The sequence below is a fragment of the Vidua macroura genome, chromosome 26 (genome assembly GCF_024509145.1).
Source record: "Vidua macroura isolate BioBank_ID:100142 chromosome 26, ASM2450914v1, whole genome shotgun sequence".
In the NCBI taxonomy this organism is placed as follows: Eukaryota; Metazoa; Chordata; class Aves; order Passeriformes; family Viduidae; genus Vidua; species Vidua macroura.
The window spans coordinates 5744049-5758319 of record NC_071596.1 but is presented as its reverse complement, the minus strand read 5'-3'; the positions used below and the strand labels follow the sequence as shown (position 1 = coordinate 5758319).

Sequence of the window (14271 nt, the reverse complement as noted above, 5' to 3'; positions counted from 1 at the left end):
GGCGCTGCTCGGTCAGGCGGCGGCAGCGCGCGCTCCGGGGGCACGAACGGGACCGGCACCGACACCGGCACCGACACCGGGACCGGCACCGGGACCGACACCGGCACCGGGACCAGCACCGGGGCCTCCCCGGCTCCGCTGCAGCGCCGGGAGGGCGCGGAGCTGCCGAGGAGGACGCGCCGCTGCCCAGGTGCGTGTCCCGCACGGGGGGTCCCGCGCTCCGGTGTGACCGGGACCGAGCACTGGGGACAGTGACAGGCCACAGCAGCGCTGTCTACTCCGCTTTTCTCCGCCGGGGCTCCGTCCGCACGCCGGCGGCCGCGCCGTCGGGGCGCACGGGCAGGGGGAGCGGGGCCGGCCCGGGGAGGGGCCGGTGCGGCCGGGCCGGCGCCCGGCGGGCTGCTCTGGGCACGGCGGAGCCCCGGCCCCCGCCCCGCCGTCTCGGGATGGCGGGCTATAAAAAGCCTGTGGTTTGCGCCGAGCTCGGGGCGGTTATTTTTACTCGTGTCTGTGCAGGGAGGAACGCCCGGGTTTAACCCAAAAGTGCAGCCTGGGTGGCAGCCGCCCTGCCCCGGCCCCGCCGCCACCTCCCCGCCACCCCCGGGGCCACCGGCGCCTCTGGGGGCTGGGGCTGAGCTCACGGCGCTGGGGGAAACTGAGGCACGGCACCGGCGAGCTGCTGGCTCGACGTGGTTGTAGTGAGAGCGGTGACAGCGCGCCCGGTCACCCCCGATGGCACTGTCACCTCGCCGGGGTGGCACAGCGGCCCGGCTCCTCCCGGCACGTGCCGGTGGCAGCCCGGTTCCTTCCCGCTCCCGGGAGGGGACGGGACACGGCCACGGCTCCTGCCGGGGGCATCTCCAGGGTGGCGGCACCTCCATGTGGCATCTCCAGGGTGTCCCAGTGCACCTGGGTCCCCCTGGCACCCGTGGAGAGCGAGGTGGATCCTCTGCCAGATCCTCCTGCCCAGCACAGCCCACTGCCAGCGTGTCCCTGTCCCTGTCCCTGTCCCCGTCCCCATGCTCAAGTTTTTACTCTTTTAATGAGAGAAACTCTCCCAGCGCTGCCAGCTCTGGAGTTTCCCAGGGAATGAACTGACGTGGAAGCTCGGGATGAGCAGGACAGCAGGGATGGGACCCCAGGGGACCCTCATGGGGCATCCCTGGGGGCACGGGCTGGGACAGGAGCGTGGGTGACCATCCGGACATCCCGGTGCTGGCCCTTTTCCACGGCCCCGGCTGCCAGCTGGACACGTCACGGTGACGTCTGCGGAGGTCTGGGGGAAGGAGGGAGGTGGGTGCAGGCCTCAGGTCTGCTATAGGATTCTGGTTCCCGGCCGCCTCCAAGCCCAGGGCACCCACGACATCCCAAAAAAGTGGATTTGGGAAACTTTGGGAAACGTCCGTGCAAGGGGGCAGGGATCCTGCTGGGTCATGCCAGCTGTGAGGGACGCTGCTGTGGGGGCACCCAGAAGGATTTCGGGGGAAATCGGGTTAATTTAAACCCCTTGAATTTCCCTCCTCTTCCCCAAAATCCCCGCAGGATTGTCAGCAGCAAACCAGGGAGCACATCCCAAATTAATTCCAGCCCAATCCCACGGGAATTGCGAGTTCCCTCCCTCGGACGTGGCACCCACCGAGCCTCAGTCGTGCCCTGGGCTGGACGGGGGTCCCCGTGTCCATCCATCCTCCCCAGGGCCGCCTCGTTTTTGGGGCCCTTTCAATCCTTCCTCCTTCCACACACTCATTTTGGAACCGAAAATCCTCCGCCCATCGGCACCGGGCCGTGGCAGCGCCCGGCACTTTCGCTCTGTGTCACCCCCGGGGTGACAGCGACAGCGACAGCGAGGTGACAGCGGGGCTGGGGGGCGGCAGCGTCCCCCGGAGCCCCCAAACCTGAGGGGTTTTATGGCTGCTGGGTGATGTTTGGGAGCCGGGGCACGGGGTTTGGGGAGGTCGTGGTGGTCCCAAAAACCCCTCAGAGCCACATCCCCACCTTTGCCCTATTTCCCAGCTGGCTCCTCCTGGCTCCCAGTCCCCACCCAGCGCTGCCAGCCCCGCGCTGGTTTGTACTGGTCGCTTGTTTAAACAACCTATAAAAAGCAGGAGGGCCCGGCACAAACTCCGCGCTCAACTTTGACTTTTCCCCGTGCCGGGCTCGGGATGCTGCTCACACCAGCTCAGCCGTCCCCAGGGGATCCCCGGGATCCAAAAACGCGGGGCCAGGCCTGGATTTGTCCCTCTGGTCCTTGCGCTCCGTGTCTGGTGCTCCTAAAATCCCCATTTTAAACCCTCATTTTAAACCCCCATTTAAAATCCCCATTTTAACTCCCCATTTTAACTTCCCATTTTAACTCCCCATTTCAAATCCCCATTTTAAAACCCCCATTTCAAACCCCCATTTTAACTCCCCATTTTAAACTCCCATTTAAAATCCCCATTTTAAAATCCCCATTTTAAATCCCCATTTTAAAACCCCCATTTTAGCTCCCCATTTCAAACCCTCATTTCAAACCCCCATTTCAAACCCCCATTTCCATCCCTGTTGCCCTCCCGGTCCCAGCATCGTCCCCTCCCTCCTGTGGGATTTCTCTGCTCCTGGCTCAGATTTTCCCCTCCCTCGGCATGGAAACTCTTTCTCCCCGCTGTAATCGTGTTTTTCCGGCACCAAAACGCTTTTTGGGAGCTGCCAAAGGCCACCAGCGGGTGTTTGATAACCACTCCCCTCCCAGTCCTGCCCAGTCACCCCCAGCTCTCAGATTTGCAGCAAAATCCCCATAATTTGGTAAAAACAACCTTTTCCTCCACTTTCTGCACCCCATGGGAGGGTGGAACCCTGGGCAGCTCCAAGACCTTGACTCGGGGGTGTTTTAGGGGAGCGCTCAGACCCTGGAGCAGCTTTTGCCTTTAATGCCCCACCTGCTTGGATTTTAGGGTAAATCCGGTGGATTTAGGATTCCTGGGATCCTCCGGGGGTGGGAAGGTGCTGGAGGCCCCATTGTGGTGATGGGGATCCCACAGCAGCTCACGGAAAAATCCCGCGGCTCTCCCGGGGTTCGTTTGGTCTCAGCTCACTAATTAGGAGCTGGAATTAGGGATTTACACCCCTGGCGCTGTGCAAATGCCCCCTAAAGGCACGGGGGGTCCGGGGGGTTTGTTATAAACCCGATCCCAGCGCGGGGGGTCGGGGGGAGGTCGTGCTGTGGGTGCTGGGTCCCACCGGGAATGGTTGGATGAGGTGGGAGCGATTCCGATCCTGACCCCAATCCCGATCATGATCCCAATCCCAACCCCAATCCCGATCCCAATCCCGATCCTGACCCCAATCCCGATCCCAACCCCAATCCCGACCCCAATCCCAATCCTCACCCCAACACCAGCCCCAATCCCTGTCCCGATCCCAATCCCGATCCCGATCCCAACCCCAATCCCAATCCCAACCCCAACCCTGATCCCAACCCCAACCCCAACCCCAATCCTGATCCCGATCCCGATCCCGATCCCGATCCCAAACCCAGCCCCAACCCCAATCCTGATCCCGATCTCAATCCTAATCCCAGCCCCAACCCCAATCCCGATCCCAATCCCAATCCCTGTGCGTGCAAGCCCAGGCTAAAGATAAACACCCGTGGGAGGCAGCGGAGCCTGACGGAGCAGGGAGAGCTCCAGGAGCCTCTGGAGCAGGGAGAGGGAAAGATCTCCAGCCTGGGAGGTTGGGAATCTCCGGGGCGCTGGGGTTTGTTGGGGTGCCGGTGCTCAGGGGACATCCCCGTGGTGGGGACAATGCCAGCAGGGGCTCTGGGGTCCAGGATTCCTCCCGGGGAATCAGGTTCCACCCTGCCCTGGAGGTGCCACCTGGCTGGAGGTGCCACCTGGCTGGAGGTGCCACCTGGCTGGAGGTGCCACCTGGCTAGAGGTGACAATGCCCTGGAGGTGCCACCTGGCTGGAGGTGACAATGCCCTGGAGGTGCCACCTGGCTGGAGGTGACAATGCCCGTGATCACTTTATCCCAACTAAAACCCAGAGGGAAAATCCCCCCTCCCCTCCCAGCCCTTCACACCTGTCTGGGGGGGTTCTGGTGACGCGGTGGCCGAGGTGACACCGAGGGGCAGCGTCGCCGGTGCCACCTCACGCTCTGGTGGCAGCGGTGGCCTGGCCGTGTCCCCGGGAGGAGCGGAGCCGTGAGGAGCAGCGGCTGATGAAACGGCCCCGGGTGCTGCACGAGGCCTCGGCCGCTTCCCCGGGCACGAGAGTCCCAGCCTGGGCCCCCTGGACCCCCTGGATGGACGGGGATGCGGCTCTGCTTCCTCTGGACTCCCTCCTCCACCTTCCAGGACCTTCTCAGCATCATCCCATGGGTGCTGGAACCTTCCAGGACCTTCTCAGCATCATCCCATGGGTGCTGGAACCTTCCAGGACCTTCTCAGCATCATCCCATGGGTGCTGGAACCTTCCAAGACCTTCTCAGCATCGCCCTGTGGGTGTTTGCACCTCCCAGGACCTCCATGGAATCACTCTGTGGGTGCTGGAACCTTCCAGGACTCCCTGGGCATCACCCCATGGGGCACTGAGGCACCAGGGCATCGGAGGAGCTGTGGGGCATTGTCCCCAAGCAAATCCTGGGAATTATTGCATGTCCTTGCTGCAGGTGGGGGACGCGGCCGTCCATCCGTGGATCCATGGATCCGTCCATCCCTGTGTCCGTCCATCCATCCATCCATGGATCCATGGATCTGTCCATCCCTCTGTCCATCCATCATCCATCCATCCCTGTGTCCATCCATCATCCATCCATCCATCCCTGTCCATCCATCCATCATCCATCCATTCACCCATGGATCCATGGATCTGTCCATCCCTCTGTCCATCCATCCATGGATCCATCATCCATCCATCATCCATCCATCCATCCATCATCCATCCATCTATCATCCATCCATGGATCCATCATCCATCCATCCATCCATCCATCCATCCATCCATCCATCATCCATCCATCCATCCATGGATCCATCATCCATCCATCCATCCATCCATCCATGGATCCATGGATCCATCCATCCATCATCCATCCATCATCCATCCATCATCCATCATCCATCATCCATCCATCCATCCATCCATCCATCATCCATCATCCATCCATGGATCCATCCATCCATCCATCCATCCATCCATCCATCCATCCTCCATCCATCCCCCCAAAATCCCCCCCAGTCTGAGGCTGTGCAGGGACACGGGGGGGGGGGGGTCACAGCCGGGCCAGCACCCCCTGCCCCGAACCCCCAGCCCCAAAAGGAAACTCGGGGAGCTCGGGATGTCCCCAGGGAGCGCCGCAGGTGTCGGAGCAGGACGAACACCCCAGGGATGGTTGGGAACGGGAGAACCTCGGCTCTTCCACCGGGGAATTCTCGGCCCTTTCCGGCGGGGCCGGGGTGGTCTGGGCACCCCCTGGACCTCGGGGGGCACGGGGGGAGGGGGTCGTGCGTGGGCCCGGGGACACAGGGTGGCAGCGGGGCCGTGGGAACGGCAGCGCAATTTCCTTCCATAAATTAAAATTAGTTTTGATCAGCTAAAAATAGCAGCCGAGCACGATGGTAAAATGGCAACGTGCTCGAGAGGGGGAAGCGGGACGCGCCGGGGGCATCAGGGGACCGGAGGGTCCCCAACTGCGCCCCTGGCATCCGGCCTGGCACTGGGGGGCCGAGCTGGGGGGTCCCAAAAATGTCCCCAACACGGAGCTGCCACCCCGCCGCTTCCCAGCCCCGCTCCTGCCCCGGGGCTGTGGTTTGGGGACAGCAGGGACAGAGCCGGGCCGGGTCTGTCCCCGCATCGGGGTGGGCACGAGGGTCCCGTTGGGGACATCTCGGTGCCACGCGTGGTTCTGCCCCGCTGAACCCAGAAAATCCCCAAATTTGGGGGTTTTGGGGTGGCTGTTGCCGTGGGGGTGGCAGAGGAGCAGGAATTGGGGGGGGGGGGTGTGACAGCAGGGGGGTGTCCCCGCGCTGTGACAGGCTCGGGGGGCGCTGGCACCCCGCAGCCAGGGTGGCACGGGGTGACACCAGCCCCGTGTCCCTGCCCGGCGCTGGCTCAGGCCGCAGCAGGGGTGGGTGGGTGGTTTCACTTTGCTGTCTCCTCGTGCAGCCACTTCCTGGCCTGCGAGTGGCGGAGGTCAAATTTAGTCTGCTGGAGCTTGAAAAAAAAAAAAAAATTAAAAAAAAAAAAAATCCCCAAATCTGAACCTAAAACCAACCCTTTTTGTTTGAGGGACCCTCCCCGCCGCCAGCCCGGCCCCCTTTTAAACGCCCTCCCCGTCCCACGGAGCCGCCGTGAGCAGCTTCGGGAGCAGCCTCGGAGCGGCCCCCTGGGTCTGGGGTGAGAGCTCTGATCCCAAAGTCCCGCTGAAGGATTTGGGATCACGGCCCACACCCAGAGGTGCCCGGGGAGTGATGGATGGGGGTGGCTGGGCAAGGCCACGGGGATTTTTTCCCCTCTAACACAGCAGAATTCCCCAGTTTTCCCCCATTTTCCGCTTGGCCACCATCTTCGCGGAAGAAGAAATGACCAAACTTCCTCTGAAAATCGATTTTTTTCGGCACCCAAACTTATTTTTGGCGGCGCTGGGGCGGACTCTGCCTGGGGACAGCCCCGGGGCTGTGGGGCTCAGGCGTTTCTCGCTCTCTTCCAGCCCCAAACCCAACGGAGGAGGCGAAAATGGGCCGGAAAAAAATCCAGATCAGCCGGATTTTGGATCAGCGGAACCGGCAGGTAGGGACTGCTCGGGATAAGGTGGGGACGAGGAGGATGGGAGTCAAAACCTCCCCGCCGCCAGCACCCCGTGGGGAGCGTTTCTGGGAGAGCTGGGCGCCGTTTTTGGGGGGGTTTCACGCCCGGCCCCCCGCAGGTGACCTTCACCAAGCGGAAATTCGGGCTGATGAAGAAGGCGTACGAGCTGAGCGTGCTGTGCGACTGCGAGATCGCCCTGATCATCTTCAACAGCACCAACCGCCTGTTCCAGTACGCCAGCACCGACATGGACAAGGTGCTGCTCAAGTACACCGAGTACAGCGAGCCCCACGAGAGCCGCACCAACTCCGACATCCTCGAGGTAGCGGCCGGGGGCGGCCCCCGGGGCCCCGCGGTGGCCGCAGGGACCCGCTCATTGTCGCCTCCCCGCAGACGCTGAAGCGCAAAGGGCTGGGGCTGGAGAGCCACGAGCTGGAGCTGGAGGAGGGGCCGGAGCCGCCCGGGGACAAGGGCAGGAGGCTCGGGGAGGGCGTGGATCTGTCGCTGGCGCGGCCCAGGTTTTATGTGAGTCGCTGGTGGCACGTGGGGTGAGGGTCCCCTCCCTGTCCTTGCGTTCGTGTTTGTCCTGCAGGGTCCCGAGGGTCCCCGAGGGTCCTGTCCCCTCCCTGTCCTTGGGTTCTGGTTTGTCCTGAGGGTCCCCAAGGGTCCCCGAGGGTCCCCAAGGGTCCCGTCCCCTCCCTGTCCTTGGGTTCTAGTTTGTCCTGAGGGTCCCCACGCCCTCCTTGACCTCTGGTTTGTCCTGAAGGGTCCCTGAGGGTCCCTCTTTACTCCTTGTCCTTGAGCTCTGCTTTATCCTGAAGAGCCCTAAGTGTCCCCGAGTGTCCCCATCCCTGTCCTTGGTTTCTGGTTTGTCCTGCAGAGCCCCGAGGGTCCCCAAGGGTCCCCAAGAGTCCCCATCCCTCCCTGTCCTTGACCTCTGCTTCACCCTACAGAGCCCTGAGGGTCCCCAGGGGTCCTGAGGGTCCCTGTCCCTGACCCCCCTGTGTCCCCAAAGGTCCCCAAGGGTCCCGAGGGTGGCTGTCCCTGACCCCTGTGTGTCCCCAAAGGTCCCCAGGGGTCCCGAGGGTGGCTGTCCCTGACCCCTGTGTGTCCCCAAAGGTCCCCAGGGGTCCCGAGGGTGGCTGTCCCTGACCCCTGTGTGTCCCCGCAGAGCCCGGTGCCACTGCCCGAGGCCGCCTACGGCAGCTCGCCCCCGGCCACCGAGGGCTCCGTGGGCAGCGGCAGCAGCTCCCCGCAGGGCCAGGGCCGCTCTCCCCGCCTTCAGACCCGCGGCTCCAAAGCCACCGGGACGGTCCCCAGGGCCACTGCCCCCAGGTAGGCTCGGGGACACTGCTGGGGGTGGGGACAGGGGAAGGGACCCTGCCGTGGGTGTCCTGTCCCCACCCTGGGCACCCCGTCACCACCATGGGCCCCTGTCCTTGCTATGGGACCCCTGTCCCCACTGTGGGCACCCCATCCCTGCCATGGACACCCCATCACTGCCATGGACACCCCTCTACCACCATGGACACCCCATCACTGCCATGGACACCCCATCCCCACCATGGACACCCCATCCCTGCCATGGACACCCCATCACTGCCATGGACACCCCACTACCACCATGGACACCCCATCCCTGCCATGGACACCCCAACCCACTCCGGACACCCCATCACTGCCATGGACACCCCATCACTGCCATGGACACCCCAACCCACCCCAGACACCCCATCCCCTCCATGGACACCCCATCACTGCCATGGACACCCCAACCCACCCCAGACACCCCATCCCTGCCATGGACACCCCACTACCACCATGGACACCCCGTCCCCACTGTATGGGGACACTCTGTCCCTTCAATGGACACCCCATTACAACTATGGACACCCCATCCCCACCCTGGACACCCCATCCCCACCTTGGACACCCCATTCCCTCCATGGACACCCCATTCCCACCCTGGACACCCCATTCCCTCCATGGACACCCCACCCTGGACGCCCCGTCCCCGACCTGGGCCCCCTGTCCCGGCCCTGGCCACCGTGTGTCCCTTCCCTGGGCGCCCTCAGGAGCCCCGAGCCCCGCGGGGATTTTCCCCGCCGAGCCCCGCATGCAAAGCTCCTCTCCCGGGGCCTTCCCGGGCGCGGGGCCGGGGCTGCGTGGGCAGGAGCGGGGCCGCAGCTGTGGAAACACCGGCCCCGATCTCGCTCCAGCTGCTTCCTGCGCCCTGCCAGCGCCGGCCCGCAGCTGCGCCCTCGCCCCGTGCCCGCTGCTCAGCCCCGGCGCGGGGGGTTCATCCCCTGCGGGTGTCAGGCTGACAGAAAAGCGCCTGGAAACGCCGCAAACCCCGGGCCCCGAGCGGTGGAAACCCCCGGGGGGTGGGAGGTGGCACGGCACGGGGACAGGCAGCGTCCCAAATCCTTGGGTGGGGGACAGCGTGGTGGCCGCAGGCACGCTGGACATTCCCACGGGGACATCCCAGCCGCGTGTGGGTGCCCCCCCCCCCCCGCAGCAGGGGGCTTGTCCCTGTCCCCTGTTTGTGGCCCCAGAGCCACATCCAGCCGCCGCCTTGGCGTGTCACCTCCTGTCGCAGCCCGCGGCCGCAGCCCAGGTGGCCCGCGGAGGAAGTGGCTTGGCCGGAGCGCGGCACCGTGCAGGCACACACGGCTGCCCACGGCTCCGGGGCCACCGCGGCCACCGCGGCCACCGCCACGGGGATCCGCCGAGGGTCATCCGTGCGTCCTGCTGTCCCCCTGTCCCCCAGGTCTCAGCTACCCCCTGTTCCCCGCCGCCAGCCTGAGCCGCGCCCTGGCCACCAAAACGCCGCCGCCGCTGTTCCTGGGGGCCGAGGGCCGGCGTGGCGAGTCCCAGGGCAGCCTGGCGAGCGGCCGGAGCGGTGGCAGCGCAGCGGTGAGTCGGCTGTCCCCAAGGCCACACGGCCGTCCCCTCCCCAAATCCCGCTCCTCCCATCCGCCCCTCCCTCCGGGGCCTTGCTGGGGGGCTCAGGGAGGGGTGGGGAGGGGTCCCCCGGGGGGGTCTGGGGCACAAATCCTATTGGGGTCCCCCCCATTTCCCGCAGCGGCCGCTGTACCCCGCCCTGCAGACCCTGAGCCCCGTGCTCAGCCCGGGCAGCTCCGGCCTCCCGAGCCACGGCCTCGCCGGCTTCCCCTTCCTCAGCCCGGCCCAAGCGGGTGAGTCGCGGTCCCTCAGCCTCGGCACAGCCTTGTCCCCTCCTTTTGTCACCCTCCGCGCTCACTGTGTCCTCCCACCCCGCAGATTTTGGGGCTGGCGAGGTCCCGCCGCCCCCCGGCTTCCTGCAGCCCCCGGCGTGGCAGCACCCCCGGGACATGGCAGCGCTGGGGTGAGGACAGGGGTGGCCCGGGGGTGGGGACAGGGTGGGGACAGGGCAGGGGACCCGGCAAGACGGGCGGGACAGGGTGGGGGACAGATTGGGGATGACATGGCAGCGCTGGGGTAAGAACAGGGGTGGCCCTGGGGTGACAGGGGGGACAAGGCGAGGGTGACCCCATTCTGCTGCACCCATGAGTGTCACCTCCCAGCCATGGGCGCTGCTGGCACCGAGGGACAGCCCCCACCCACCAGGGTGGTCTTGGGGGGGTCACCCCGAAGCACCCCCAGCTTATTTCCAGCCAGATTCCCCCATGGATCTTGTCCCCACGTGTCCCACACCGGTCACACTCCAGGCTCCCAGCAGCCGTGTGGGTCCAACTGGGCCAGAACCAGTCCGGGACAGGAACCTGGGGGGGTTTCAACGCCTCTAGGGAGTAAAAAGGGCAGGGGACACGGCGACACGCCCTCACCCCGTCCCCTCTCGCCGCAGGGCCAGCAGCCGGATCGTGCCCGCGGAGGAGCCAGCCGCGGTCCCCGGCGCGTCCCCGCAGCGCCAGGCCATCAGCATCAAGTCGGAGCGGGTGTCGCCGGGGCTGGGCTGTCCCCCGGGCACCCCCCAGCCCTGCCTGGCCAGCCTGGCGTCCCTCAGCGAAGCCTCCCGAGCCCCCGGCGACCTCCAGCCCCGCGATGACTTCGCCAAGGGCTTCCCCCCGTACGCGCCGGGGCCGCCGCGGCCGCTGCCGGACGAGCAGAGGGTCCCCGTCCCCACGCGGAGGGGACAGCCCGAGGACGTTTGGCAGAGATAGCGGGGGAGCGGGGAAAGCCCTGCCTGGGGGAGCAGCCCCCCGCTTCTCCCCCATCTCAGCCCCCTCGGGAAGCCCCCCCCCCGTGCCCGTGGCGGTGACCGGCGGTGCCACCGGGCTCCCTGCAGGGTCACTGTCCCCCAGCCTGGGGCTGCAGCCCCTAGAGACCCTCCCCTCCCTGCCCGGAGCCCCCAAATGCCACCAGGTCCCCTCCTTTCGGCTCTGCCCGCCGCCTCCCACCCCCCCCCCCGCGCGGGCCAGGAGCCCGGCGCTGTCGCGGTGTCCTGTGCGGTGGCGTTGGACGCTGTCCCCGCCCGTCCCTGCGCCTGTCCCCGCGCCAGCAGCGTGTCCCCAGCGAGCGGGAGTGGCCGGGAAGTGCCACGCGGTGGCAGCAGGACTGAGAGAAGCGACAGCGGCTCCAGCCCTGCAGCCCCCGGCCCAATTCCGCGGCCGGGGGGACAGGGGACAGGGGAGGGGACAGGGGACGGGCGGGGCGGGGGGTGCTGCGCCCCCAGCCAGGGGCTCTTTTCTATTTATTATCTTCGCACCAATAAAGAGCTGGGGGTCTCGGGGTGTCTGCTGTGAGGTTTTTGGGGTCAGGCAGCCCACTTTGGGCTGATGTCCCCAAGGGGACAGGTGGCACATGCCCGCACCCCCTCGGTCTCAGCGTCGCTGTCCCCCCCCTCCCCGTGCGTCCCCCAGGCTCAGAGCCACCTCTCAGGGGTCACAGACCAGGGGGGTGGGTGACAGCCGGGTCACCCCTGGTCTGGTCAGGTCGTTGGGGCTCAGCCGTGCTGCTCCCACCCCTCGGTGACCCCAAAAAAACTCTCGGGGGGTCTCAGAGCAGGCGGGAGAAGGAAAAACCTCTCCAAATCTGGATTTGGGGGGGCAAGGAGAGGGTTAAGGGGGGGGGGGGGGATGGGCCTAGCCCAGCTGAGCTGAGCCTGTTTTAGCTCAGGGCTGGGCTGGGTTTGCGGGTTCTGCCGAGTTTTGGGGGTCGGGGAGCATCCCCTGGGGTCGGTGGTGTGCTGGGTACGGCCACAGGCACGGCCACTGCTGCGGGTGACCAAGGAGGGACAGCAGGGTCCTGCAGCGCCGTCACCCACAGGGACATTCTGGGGGGGTTCGGGTCCCCCCAGCACGGCTTGGGCACCCCCAGGTCGGGATCAGGCAGGGCTGGGGGTCCCCCACACGCTCCAGGGCCGAGCTCGGCCCCTTCCCTCGGCTGGGGCGGGCGGGGTGTGGGGGGGGGATTATAGCCCCGAGATTAAAACCTGGGCGGGAGATTAATCCTGGGAAGAGTTTGCCCGGTTTAATGGAGCGCCGTAAATACCAGGCGGGATTAGGGGGCTGTGCCGAGCCCCGGAGCCGGGCTGGGCCCAGGGCCGCCCCCCCAGAGGGTGGCAGGTCCCCTCCAGGGCCACCTTTGGGACCGGGCCGGGGTTTGTGGCAGGCGAGAGGAGGCGACACAGCGGGTGCAGGAGTGGGGGCTGGGGTAAGAGACACTGATTGAATAGCAATGACTGCATGATTTATGGTTTGCATTATTGCACGGCTCATTTGAATATATGCTAATCAGGCGCTTTTTTTTTTTTTTTTTGCTTTTTTTTTTTTCTTTTTTTTCCCTCTCCCCTGGTTTTGTTTGTAAGATTTAGATTTGCTATGGCAACCCGCTGGCATGGAAGGAGCGCCAGGAAATGTCAGGGCGAGGTGAGCCCCGGGGAGGGGCCGGGGGGCGGCCGGGCTGGGGTGGCGGGGGTGGCGGCGGGGGGGACTCGTCGCATCCCAGCACCGGGACACGGGAACGGCCGGCGGGACCCGGAGGGCAGCGGCGGGAGCGCCGGGAGCTGCCGGAGCTGCACATCCCACCCCTGCCTGCAGGTCCAGTAACGCCCATTGCGACAACGTCCCAAACTGGGCTCGGGAGGTGCCCTGGGGTGTCCCCAGCCCCGCTTCGGTCCCTCAGAGCGGCCTTTCTGTCCCTCTGTCCCCAGCCTAGCGGAGAGGGCGCCGTGCCCCATGGCACTGCCCCAAAGGTGGCACCCAGGGACCCGCAGCTTCCTTGGGGTGCTGGGGGTGACACCGGGAAGCGACAGAGCTGCGGCGTCCCCGGTCACGGCCCAGCCTGGCCACCTCTGGCGCTCCGTGGCCCCTTCCCAGCTGGCCCCGGAGGTGGCCCAGTAAATCCCAGTTACCTGCAGGCCCACCCGGGGGGCCCCGCGCTGCTCCGGGGGGCGCTGGGGGCCAGCGGAGCCGCCGGGGCTTTGTCTCCGCTCGGAGCCGGCGCCTCTCCCTGTGCTGCGGGCGGGAGGTGCTGGGGGGGTCCGCACCCCAATTTGGGGGCCGGGGACCTTTCCGTCCCTGCCTGGGATGGGTGGGTTTGGGGGTAATTCCTGCCCAGAGCAGCTCCTGTCACCGCATCCCTTGAGGGGTGATGTCGCCGTTCCGAGGGGACATCCCGGGTGGCCCCGCTGTCCCCATCCCTCAGCTCTGCCCGCACTGGCGAGCTCAGGGACCGTCCCGGGACAGCCCCACGGCCACGCTTGTCCGCGGACAGGGCCGGGGACACTCCGGATTGTCACGGTGGCTCCAGAGCCAGGTGTCCCTGCAGGGCCGCCCTCTCCGACCGGGACCGCTCTCCGCGTAACCGGGGCCGTTCCACGCCTTATAACGGGGCAGCACCGAGCCCCGGGGCTGCGGGCGAGCGGTCGCCGCCTCGGCCCCGACGGAACGGAGGTGGCCGGTCCTTCCTGGCGTCCCCGCCGCCTCAAAGCGGGGCCGAGGCGGGCACCGGGGGTTGCCTGTCCCCCGGTGCATCCTCCCCCAAACACCCACTTTGTTGTTTTGCAAAAGCCCTGAAATATTCATGGCGCTGCGCCGAGCGCCTCTTAATGAATTTTTGATCAAAACTCCATCACGGAGCCAAAATACGCCACCCACTCCCCTAAATCCGCGCCGTCGGGGGTGGGGGGCAGCGGGCCCGCCGGTACCGGGCGGCTGGAGGAGCCGGGCCCGGCCCGAGCGCCTTTTACCGGGGGAAACCCCTGGGCAAACCGGGGGTCTCACGTTCACCGAGGGCGGCGGTCGCACCGCGGCGCCGGGCACGGGAATTACGAGGCTGGCCGCAAGATTTGGGCTGTCAGACGCCCAGGCCAGGCCTCCTGCTTCTCCCGGGGCCGGCAGGGAGCGGCCGAGCCCCCGGGAAGCCCCGCTTGGACGGGACGGGCGGTGGGCGGCCGGGGACGCGCGTCCCGGTGCCCCCCAGCTCGGCCGCGAGAAATATTCGTTAATGAGGAAATGCATAAGCGGAGCTCATTAGGGGAGA

General features: G+C 66.2%; 1 protein-coding gene across 1 annotated transcript; it reads left to right on the top strand.

Moving 5' to 3' along the window:
* The first annotated feature begins 127 nt into the window (after positions 1–127).
* MEF2B (myocyte enhancer factor 2B) lies at positions 128–11487 on the top strand. The gene is given in 10 exon segments (XM_053999462.1): positions 128–190; positions 6689–6768; positions 6905–7108; positions 7180–7311; positions 7958–8059; positions 8061–8121; positions 9557–9702; positions 9872–9983; positions 10069–10153; positions 10634–11487. Coding segments are annotated over 9 exon segments (1212 nt in total). The 5' UTR covers positions 128–190; positions 6689–6714; the 3' UTR covers positions 10950–11487.
* The last annotated feature ends 2784 nt before the right edge of the window (positions 11488–14271 follow it).